General features: G+C 51.2%; 3 protein-coding genes across 3 annotated transcripts in view; 1 reads left to right on the forward strand and 2 right to left on the reverse strand.

Moving 5' to 3' along the window:
- The window catches only part of ETH_00032225 (autophagy protein, putative), a gene marked incomplete at both ends in the record, with an annotated part of 2,007 nt that extends 1,088 nt beyond the window's left edge, over positions 1-919 (forward strand). The window contains one exon of the mRNA XM_013378021.1: positions 182-919. Coding sequence (XP_013233475.1) covers positions 182-919 — 738 coding nt within the window. The remainder of the gene's footprint in view (positions 1-181) is intronic.
- Positions 920-1,470: 551 nt separating this feature from the next.
- Positions 1,471-2,589, reverse strand: ETH_00032230 (uncharacterized protein; the record flags this gene model as incomplete). The annotated part of the gene is made up of 1 exon (XM_013378022.1): positions 1,471-2,589. One exon carries the CDS (start codon positions 2,587-2,589, stop codon positions 1,471-1,473), a length of 1,119 nt encoding a protein of 372 aa, XP_013233476.1.
- A 1,270-nt stretch (positions 2,590-3,859) lies between these two features.
- On the reverse strand, positions 3,860-11,108 carry ETH_00032235 (sterol O-acyltransferase, putative; the record flags this gene model as incomplete). Its single annotated transcript, XM_013378023.1, has 15 exons — positions 3,860-4,074; positions 4,203-4,259; positions 4,805-4,940; positions 5,242-5,307; positions 5,604-5,711; positions 6,091-6,288; positions 7,373-7,501; positions 7,844-7,924; positions 8,224-8,281; positions 8,464-8,586; positions 8,847-8,884; positions 9,138-9,173; positions 9,386-9,462; positions 9,716-10,399; positions 11,024-11,108. 15 exons carry the CDS (start codon positions 11,106-11,108, stop codon positions 3,860-3,862), a joined length of 2,091 nt encoding a protein of 696 aa, XP_013233477.1.

Raw genomic sequence — 11,108 nt, forward strand, 5'->3', positions numbered from 1 at the left:
TGCTGCTGGTGCTGCTTGCTTTCCTTGGGTGCCTTCACTTTGCCTCGCCCAAACTGAAGGCTGGCAAAGCCACCAGCCCCTCGTCGTCCGTGGGAAACCCCAGAGCTGCGCTTCTCCGCAGTCCAATTTGAACGGCTCGGCTGGAGGGGTCCAGTGGTCTTTTTTCTTTGGTCCGCTGCAGACAAATTGCGAAGCAAAACAAGAAAAGAAAAATAACAGAAGTGCCCGCGAGGGGGCCCCGTGGGGGCCCCAAAAGCAGAGGATCGTGCACAAGGAGAAAGTCATTCAACTTGCAAGTTCGGCTTTCCCTGCTGCTGCTGCTGCTGCGCTGCAGCGCGAAATTCAGAAGCCAACACCCACACTGACAAGTGCTGCTGCCAGCAGCAGCAATGCACACCCGCAGCAGGAACGCGCCCCGCAGCACCTGCAGCAAGAACGGGGCCCCACACTCCAGGGGGGCCCCACACTTCAAACGGAGGGGGCCCCCCCTTGCATGCAACATGGAGAGCAGCTCGCGGAGGCCAGGGCACCTCCGCAAGCTGCTGTGGGGAGTTGGAGAAGAAAAAGAAAAGAGTGGAGAAGTTTGGAAAAAATAAAAGAAAAAGAAAAAAAAAAGCAAAGAAGAAAAGGAAGGGAAAAGAAGTTCACCTTGACGGGCTCGGGAGCCGCGGGGACGCAGGAGAAGTTGGGTAGGGGGATTCTGCCGGACTCGAGCTGCTGCTGCTGCTGCTGCTGCTGCTGCTGCTCGTGGAGGCGGTCTGAGGACTTGAAGACAGCAGCAGGAAGCGCGGAAGAATATAAAGACCGGGGGGGGGCTGGCCAGGGGCTGCGGAGGGCCTGGGAGTCGACAGTGGCGCCGCAGCGGAGGCAAACGGCGTCGCCGAGCTGCTGCTGCTGCTGCAGCAGCGGGACGTCGTAAACGGCGGCGGGGCCCCCGCCTAGCTCCCCGCTCGGAAGGAGGTCTACGTCGCAGCTGCAGGCCCGACTAAAAGCAGCAAATAGAGTGTCTAGACACGGCAGCAGCCAGTCTTGGCAGATGCTGCTGCTGCGGCCCACGGCGACGCAGCGCCGCCGCGGCGGCTTGCCCGTGGCGGGCATAATGTACTGCAGCACACAGCCCGCATGCATGCAGAAGCCCCGAAATGCTGTTTCCGCCGCTAAGTTCGCTTTTATTGCGCAAATCTCTCCAAATATTCAAATTCATTTCCATTTTTAATCCATTTACGCCGAGATCGCGCGAAAAATGGACCCAGACACCCCAAATTCTGCCCCCAATAAGCCCGCAGCAGCCAATCCAAGTAGCGCAGGAAGCAGCAGCAAGACAAGCGAATTCGCATGCATGCAGAAGCAAATATGCAAATATAATTTAATGTAATGTCACGTCTCGGGTAAATGTGCACTTGCATGTCTGTAATCATGAATGTGAACATGAACATGCACGTCTTCAGAAGTGTGCTGCAGTGCAGGAATCTAGTGTACATACACCCGCACGCAGCAGCAGCACAATTCAAATGACTTTCTGTAATTCATCTCTTTCTTTTTGTGGCCGCCTTGGCCGCCGCAGCGGCGGCAAAGAGCCCACAGAGTGGAGCAGCAATTTGCTGCCGGGTTGGAAATCCGTTTGAACTCATCGCACGAATCCGCAAAGCAAACTGCATTCTTAAGCGACCACTGCGGCAGCAGCAGCAGCAGCAGCAGCAGCAGCAGCAGCAGCAGCAGCGCGTTCACCCTAGTCACAGACGGCTGCGGCGGCAGCCGCGGCTTCCCCTGCAAGTAAGAACAAAGTTCAACTTCCTTCATCGGCAGCAGCGGCTGCAGCGAAGGCCGTGGCAGCCGATAGCGAGTCACTGTTTGCATGCACTCGGGGACAGTGCCCACGAGCCGGTACCCTAGGGGGGACCCCCGGGGGGCCCCCGGGGGGCCCCCCAGGGGGGCCCCCGACGGCGTGCTGCTGCTGCGCAGCTCTAGGGGGCAACTGCTGTCCGCGAACTGCTGCTGCGCGTAGCCCGCAGCAGCCAGAGGTGCGCTCAGGGGGCAGTGGACCAGTGGTCCACTGGTGGTCCTCGGAGTGGTCAGGGGGGGGGCCCCCCACCTGCACTGCGGGGAGTCCACGGGGAGTTTCTGCAGAGGGGCCCCGGCACTCAGCAAGGGCCTCAGGGTGGCTGCTGCGGGCCCCGCTGCTGCTGCTGCTGCTGCTGCTGCTGCTGCTGCAGATCCGACGAAGTAGTGAGGCTGCAGTGCCCGGGGCGCACTAGGTCCGGCCGCCTTCTTGCTGCTGCTGCTGCTGCTGCTGCTGCTGCTGCTGCTGCTGCTGGTGGGCCTCAGCACATTGATGGGAACAGGGGGGACTTGCGGAGGAGGCTGTCGCGCGGAGTTGGGGGAAGAGGAGGGCGGCGCCGCTGCTGCTGCTGCTGCTGCTGCTGCGCTGCTGCGAGGCGTATCTACGAAGCGCGCGGGGATGTACCGGATTTCATTGGGTCTTGGAGAGGGGGGGTCTTCAGTGTGAAGAAGGGGGCCCGTCCGGGGGGCCCCCCCCTCGCCCAGAGTGCCCCCGGTGCCCCGGGAGGGCCCCCTGCAGTCTGCAGTCATTGTGGGTTGAGGGCAGGGGGCCGGGGCTTGCTGGGGGTGACCAGTGGTCAGGTCCAGTGGTCACATTGCGCGGGCTGCTGCTGCAGCAGGAGCGGCGAGCGGCGCAGCAGCAGCAGGCGCGCAGCAGCGCCGCAGCAGCAGAGGCGCGGAGTTGCTGAAAAAGCAAAGGGGCTTTGCTGTTGTATATAAACAAAAAGTTCAAATGAGAACAAGAGCGGGGTCTAGGGGCTGCGCTTTGGCGGCTGCGGCTGCTGCTGCGCTGCGGCGCTGATCGCTAGCCGGCGGGGTGCGGGCTGCGTCGCGTCAAGATCTGCAATTAAAAGATCTTTTGGAATTTATTGGACAAAATGGCAAAAGAAAATAAACAGCCAAGTCCGAAAGGGCTGCAGTTTGGCCGCAGCTGCCCAGCGGCCGCCGCTGCCACCACCAGCGAAGCCGATCTCCGGGCGCGACGAAAGCACCATCGAACCGGCTCTGGGAAGTTTCTTCGGCGCTCCAAAAAGGAAACTTCTTCAGAAATTCAAATTAAAATTCAATTTAAGAACAAATTCACAAGTCCATCTGCGACAAAAGCGCCGCTCTCCCCGCTCCGTCGCCAGCCGCCCGTCGATTCAGCAACTCCTCCTGCTCCGCGCGAACGCAAAAGCAAACTCCAACGCAAACACAAAAGAAACGGACTTTTTATTCATCTGTTCCTCGAGTTCGGTGCCGGGATCACGGCCGGACGCGCGTTACGCCGGGGTGTACAGACAGCGCGTCGGCACCTGTTCGCCGGAAAGCAATCTTCCGGAATCCTGCACTCTTGTGCCCTAAAGCGGCCCTAAACGCTCATTTTTTCCGCACGAATAATTAAAGTTGAATTATTTCAGTAACAAAAGACTATTTCCCCCGCTGCGGGCCGCAGATCAGCCGGAACTCGCTGGTGCTGCGTCCCGAACTGCCGCGGGAATGCAGAAACCGCGGCCCTCCGCGGCTCTTCTCGCGTTTCCCAGGCCTTGGCTGCTGCTGCGACTCGCTAGCTGCTGCAGCAATTATAACTGAAGTACAAATTCGAAAAGCAAAAGTTGCAGTTGCAGCCAAGTTCGAACTGGCGCACAAGACGCCTCTAACAGCGCCAAGACGGCCTCCTCACAGCCCGCAGCTGCAGGGGCCCTTTGTTTTGCACCTCTCATTTCTTTTCTTTTGCGTCTCTTCACTTCTTTTCCTCTTCCGCAACATTGTTTGCCAGCGCCTGCGGAGGCTGCAGCACTGCCTGTTGCTGCTGCTGCACTCACTCGCGCATGCAGCTGCGTCTTCTGCATGCACGCGACGCAGCAGCTCGCCCTGCAGCTGCTTGCTGCTCCCAGCCTGTCTCTGTAGCCGGGCCCGCAGCTGCCCGCCCCTTGGTAGGCAAACTGGCCTGCTGCAGCAGCAGCAGCAGCGGCTGCTGCTGCTGCTGCTGCTGCTCCTGCTGCGCAGCAGCAGCCGGGACCCAGCCAGCCACCACTGACGAGACAGCCCGCAGCCGCATGCAGCCCCAAGTGAAGTGACTGCCAGTTTATTCATTTACTCATTTTTATTTATTTATTTATATTTATTTATTTCTTTCAGTTCTTGCCAGCCACTCGTGTCACTGTAAAAATGCTCTTGAGCAAATTCCCTCCCGTAAGCCACCGCCAGCAGCGGGACGCCTGAAAGCCGCAGCACCCAACAGCAGCAGCAGCAGCAGCAGCAGCAGCTGAAGGGCGCAGCACTGCAGCAAAACTGAAGCCTCAAGGGGCCCTCTGGGGGCCCTGCGGCCCCACCCGCGGGGTGTCTATACACCTCCGGGGTCTAGACACCGCAGCGGGTCTATACACCTCGGAGTGTCTATACACCCGGAAGGTATCTGTACACCCCGGAGGTGTATAGACACTCCGGAGATGTACAGACACCCCGGAAATCTCAAGACAGCCACCCGAGGTGTCTGTACACCCCAGCAGTGTCTGCACACCCTGCACTGTCTGTACACCCTGCAGTGTGTCCACACCCTGCGGTGTCTGTACACCCCGCGGTATCTGCACAGCGTGGGCTGTCTGTACACCCCGCGGTGTCTGTACACCGTGGGGTGTCTGCACAGCCTGGGGTGTCTGTCCACCCCGCGGTGTCTGTACACCCCACGGTGCCTGTACACCCCGCGATGCCTGTACACCCCGCGGTGTCTGCACAGCGTGGGGTGTCTGTACAGCGGGCTCACCGAGCAGCATGCAGGCCCAGAAGATAGCATTTGCGAGGCAGCGGTTGTGCGTGTAGTATCGGCCCAAGGCCACCAAGGGGATTTGAAGCAGCATCAGCGCAAACAGGTAGAACCTCACGAACCGCAGGCACACAGCCTACGCAGCAGCAGCAGCAGCAGCAGCAGCAGCAGCAGCGGCACCAGCAGCAGTGGTAAATGAGTCTTTCGCGTTAAAAGACAAGAAAGATAAACTTGTGACAGACAAATATGAAAATTCTCTTTGCAGATGTCTTTTCCCGTTTTGGCCAGCGCAGCAAAAAGGGTCCACTGGACCAAAGGGAATATTTCAGAATTTGAAATTCAAATTAGAATTAAATTTTGATTTTAGTTAAAATTAAAATTAAAATTAAAAGTAAAATTTAATTTCAGTGCCATTTAAAAACAAACAGCTTTCTCACCATTATCATTTCGTGGAGAAGAGCGGAAAAGAGGAAAGTGGCCAACGCGGCGCTGCGTTGGCTCCACTGCAGCAAACAGAAATAAAAACAAAAATGAAAATTGAAACCAATTATCTAATTGTGGATGCAAAGCAGCCCCCAGAAGAACAGCAGCAGCAGCAGCAGCAGCAGCAGCAGCGGCAGGCAAGACAAGAAAGCAGCAAAAGCAACAAAAGCGCGCGCAGCAGCGACAGCAGCAGCAGCTTCTTCTGCAGCTACAGTGACCCCCACAGCAGCAACTGCAGCAACAGAAGCAAGCCCAGCAGCCGCAGCAGCAGCAGGAGCTCCAGGAGCAGCAGCAGCAGCAGCAGCAGAGCGCCCACCCTGTACTTTTGCTGGGTTTCCATGTAGACATGTCTCAAAAGGAACTTGTGGACTGGTCTGTTCCACTTTCGAGAATACTCATCCCAGTTGGTGCTGTTCCACCAGTCCTGCAGCACAGCAGCGGGGTGTACGTACACCTGAAATTCGACGGCGGCGCGCGCGGAGTTCGCCGCGGGAAGCTTCACTTCTTCGGTTCACAACTATTCTTTGAACTTCAATTATCTTCTCTTTTTAATTCAGAAAGGCTTTTTAATATTGCTGGCGGGGAGAAATCCCTTTTTAATGCACTTTGCCTTTTGGCACTTTTTGCAAAAGTGCGATGCAGCAACAGTAGCCGCTGGAAACGCGGGAAAACAGGACTTAGGGACTTATTGAATTGAATTAAATTAAATTGAATTGAATTGAATTAAATTGAATTGAATTAATTGTTTTAAAAACAAACTCGAAAGCCCCTTTGGATGCTTCTAACGCTGCAGCAGTGCGCACGTGGTAGAAGTCGCGATTGGCGAAGTTGGTGATCTCCGCAAGCAAGTTGCAAATGCATTCGAAGAGAATAAAGAAAATGAGAAGATCCAAAAACAAAAAAGGAAATATTAAACTGAAGATCGCCTCCAGTAGAGACACCTGGGGAGATCGGCTTATTGTCGGAATCAAGTAAGAAGTGCACGCCAAGTACATCACTGTCTGCACACACCAATCACAATTCATATTTGTTTCCAATTTTATAATTTAGTTGTAATAATTCATGTTTATTTGCAACATTAATTCTAATTTCTTGCAATAATCCATATTTATTTGCAATTTTAGTTCCAATTTATTGCAATAATTCATATTTATTTGCAATCACAATTCATATGTTTCCAATTTTATAATTTTGTAATAATTCATGTTTATTTGCAACATTAATTCCAATTCATTGCAATAATTCATATTTGTTTGCAATCATAATTCATATTTGTTTCCAATTTTATAATTTAGTTGTAATAATTCATGTTCATTTGCATCATTGATTCCAATTTATTGCAATAATTCATATTTATTTGCAATCACAATTCATATCTATTTGCGATATTAATTTTAATTTAATTGTAGTGATTTATATTTATTTGCAACCACAATTCATATTTAATTGCAATAACAATTCTGTAATAAGAATTCATATTTAATTGTGGAAACAGTTCTGATTTAATTGCAAAATGTAATTACAATAACACTTCTAACAATTCAAATTTAATCTTAATAACAATTCAAATTTAATCTGAATAACAATTCAAATTTAACCTTAATAACAATTCAAATTTAATTTTAATAACAATTCAAATTAAATCGCAAGAACAATTCCACTAAAATAAAAGTTGGAATAAAAGTTCCAATTAAATTGCAGGTCCTTCAAATTCATTTAATTCGCAAATCTTTAACTCCTACACCTTCGCACGCACTGCCACCTGCCCATCTGCTGCAGCTACCTGCAGCTAGCTGTAGTTAGCTGTAGCTAGCTACAGCTAGCTACAGCTAACTATAGCTAACTACAGCTAACTACAGCTAGCTGTAAGTAACTCCAGCTAGCTGAAACTATCGCCAGTTACAGTAAGCTAGCTGCAGCTAGCTGGAGTTAGTTGCAGCTAGCTGCAGCTAGCTAGGAGGCGTGAGAGCTGTTTGTGCCTGCAGCCTTTTGCTGCCGCTAGAACCGCTGACAGTGTGTGCTGCTGCATTTGCGTTCACTGTCGCTGCTGCTGCTGCCGCTGCTGCTGCTGCTGCTGCTGCTTACCATTGCGCTAGCGAGGGAAATGAGTTTCCAAACAAAGTAGGCGGGGCGGAATCCTTTGCCGCGGGGGAACTGCGGCTCATAGACAAGCGAAGGGACCACCATGTAGTAGAAGAAGTTTGGCAGATTGATCTGAAAAACAAAATTGAAAAGAATAAATAAATAAATAAATAAATTAATTAATTAATTAATATTAATCAAAGCCAAGAGCTCCCGTTTCGGCAGATTGGAGGACGCGCTCTGGAGGCCCGGGGTGTCTAGACACCCGAAACTGCGGACAGAGGGTTTCGAGGAGTTTCTGGAAATGACGAAATGCCGTTTTAGAAATAATAAAAGATATTTAACTTTACTGTTAACTTTATTGTTGTGAAGTTAGTTTTACTCCACAGAAATGAAGCGAATTTGAAGATCACTTTTATTATTTTCAGAATGGCGTTTCAGCTGCGCGAGGTGTCTGTACACCCCGGCGCTCACGTTGCCAGGGTAGTGTTTGCATGCATCGGCAGTATTTCTTTTTCGGTGGAACTCCAGATTGATTTCTGTGTAGGAGTGCATCTGCAGCAGCAGCAAAGAAAAGAAAAAAGAAACAATGCGACAAATGGGAAAACAAAACTCAGCAGCAAAGACTGGCAAGAAGAAACAAAGATATTCAAGTGGGAACTGAAGACAGAACTAATTAAAATAAAACTCAAATGCGAACTAAAGACAAAGTTAATAAACTCCGTCTTCTTTGAAAGAATACGCTGAGGCCAATTGGCCCGAATCGCTTCTTTTTGTCTTCACCAAAAAAGACCAAAAAGCCTTTTGAACTTCTTTAAAGACTAAAATGATTTTTTGAACGTCTTTAAAAGCACCTTCATGAAGTTGCACACAGCAGCCACTTGGACAAATGCTGCAGGAATTATTGGCCACCTGCAGCAAAACAAACACTACAAAATCCCAAACCCACTCTCAGTCGATTTTCCTCAAATATATAATACTTATGCATATAATGCACATCATATACATATTATGTGTACTATAATAATATATATATTATTAACCAGACAAAAAGAAGTATATATATATATATATTTGGCGCTGCTGCAGCTCACTTGTGGTAAAGGCAGTGGCCCACGGCGTAGGCTATTGCGGCGCACTGCGTGAAGTGCTGCAGGGCAAATAAAGTCCGCCGGCCAATCCAGTTCTTCATGAACAACACGTGCAGCAAATAGGCGCTGCAGCAGACGCAGGGGAGCAGCACACGGCCAGCGTTCTTGGCGCAAAAGAACTCGAAGTTTCCTTTCTTTTGAGCCCGCGCAAGCGCCTGTTCGCTGCTGCTGCTGCTGCTGCTGCTGCTGCTGGTGCGGGAAGTGCGAGTTCAGTGGGAATATTGCATTTGTTAGCGTTTGTGTTGGAGCGCTTTTTGCTTCTGCAGAAATGCAAATCTTTTGTTTGAATTCGTTTCTGCTTTTTTTCTTTTGTTTGCTTTTCTTACGTCAAGGACCAGACGGTCAACTTGAACCACATGAACATCTGCAAAAAATAAAACCAAATAAATAAATAAATAAATTAATTAATTAATTAATTAATTAAAAGCATCAAATGGAGCAAAAATAAAATTAAAATAAAAATAAAACGAAAATAAAGTAAGACCGGCAGACAAAGCGGCTTCCGTAAAAGCTGCAGAAGTAAATTTGGATTTAGTTTGATATTTTAATTTAAAATTAAAAATAAATTTTAAAATTTAATTTCAATTATTTTGAATCCTAAATTGGATTCAACTCACCAGGTAAAAGAAGTCGTAAAACATGCTGACGGCCAACTGCAGAAAAAGCGGCAAAGCGAAAAAAACTGGAAAGTGAAAATAAATAAAATAATGAAATGAAATAAATAAAATGAACAAACAAATAAGTATAAGATAAAAGATAAAGAAACAATAAAGTTGCAGAAACAGATTTGAAAGAACATTTGAAAAGAAGTGAATGGCGACGCGCCAGCAGCCACCCCGCGAGGTGTACGTACACCCCAACTCACCGAAGTGTCAAAGTACTCTCCCCTTTCGTACCAACGCATTACAGGGTTTGCCACTAAATAAAAAGCCGAGCAAATGACTGCACGCAGGCAAACACAAGCGCAGCAGCTGCTGCTTTGCTGCTTCTGCTGCTGCTCGTGTTGCTGCTGCTGCTCGTGTTGCGGCTGCTGCTCGTGTGGGTGCTACGCTGCTGCTAAGCGCGCTGCGGCTTCTGCCGCTCTTCGCGCTGCTGCAGCTGCTCTCGCTGCAGCGGAGCAGCAGCAGCAGAGCAGCAGAGCAGCAGCAGAGCAGCAGAGCAGCAGCAGCAGCAGCAGCAGCAGCGGGCGCCTCACAGAGAAGCGTGGCGAATCCTCTGTAGGGAGATTTCGCTATGTCTGAATTGGGGTCAAAGAAATCCAGTTTGGAAGGGCAGCAGCAATTAGTTGTGTTTTCAATCTCGTTTGCTGCTGCCTTTGCTGCTGCCTTTGCTGCGCTGCTGCGCGCCTGGGAGCTTTCAGCTGCTGCTGCTGCTGCTGCTGCTTCCGAGCCCCCATCCTGGCTAGCCTTGGGCAGCTTGCTAGCTGCAGCAGCAGCAGCAGAGGCGCGGCGCCGCCTTGCAGCAGCAGCAGCAGCAGCAGCAGCAGGGGCGTCAGGGCTGACGGAGTCCTCCGCCTCGCCGCTGCTGGGGGTGGTGGCGGGGGAAGCTGTTGCCGCTTCTGCGTCAGTCATGCTGCAGCAGCAAGAAGCAAAAAAGGGAAGAGAAAAGGAGAAAGAAAAGACAAGAAGAAGCAGCAAAAAGAGGCCCTTCACATCGCGGCTGGGCGCCGCCCCGAGGCCGGAGAGCCCCCGCTGCTGCTGCTGCAGCTGCTGCTGCTGCTGCTGCTGCAGTTTGCTGCGCTGCTGCGCACGCCAAGTTTCCGCAGATATGGGGCCCCGCGACTTTGCGCGTTTCAGGTGTCTGCAGCACGCTGTCCAGGCGGCGGCGCCCGCGGGACTCGGGGAAGCTGCGTCAAAATTAGGAGAAGAGGTCGCAGCTTCTGCAGATGAAATGCAAATGAGGAAAGAATTTAAAAGAATAAACTTGAATTCAATGCGACTTCTGCTGCTGCATGCATGCGAGGCGCTGCAGTGCCTTGCGTGGGATGCGGAGCAGATGGTCACATGGGGTGGTGAGCCACTTGCTGCGCCCACTTTCCACTTCTTTCTTTGAATTCCCTCCCCAATTTGTCAGTTTTATTTCTTTTCTTTCTTTTGAATTGAAGAATTCCAGCTGGGGAGCTCCTGGCGAGCTGCCTGTGCGGCGATTTCCCAGCTGTATAGACACCCGGCAGACACTGCTACTGGAATGGGGCCGCGCAACTGGGCCCAGCGCCGCCGCCGCAAAGCCCAATTCGGCTTTTTTAATTTATTTGAACAGAACTTTATATTTATTTCCAAAAAAACGCAGTTTGGGGGGTCTAGAGGCCCCAGTCTCAGCAGCGAGGCCCCCGTTGGGGCCACCGGTGACTCTGTGTGCAGAGCGCCGCCATCCACTGTGCAAACACTTCAATTCGACGCTCCCCAGGACCCCCCGGCTTTTTATTTATATTTATTATTTAGATTTTCCCAGTTTAATTAAATTAAAGCCCCGAGGGCCCCCCGGAGATCCCCAACTCCCGCACCTGTTCGCCGCGAGCCTTGCTGCGAGGTCAGTGGGCCGCAGTCAGCAGCGCAGCAAGCTGCTGCTGCTGCTGGCAGCAGCAGCAT

The sequence above is a fragment of the Eimeria tenella genome, genomic scaffold (genome assembly GCF_000499545.2).
Source record: "Eimeria tenella Houghton genomic scaffold, Eth_scaff70, whole genome shotgun sequence".
NCBI lineage: Eukaryota > Apicomplexa > Conoidasida > Eucoccidiorida > Eimeriidae > Eimeria > Eimeria tenella.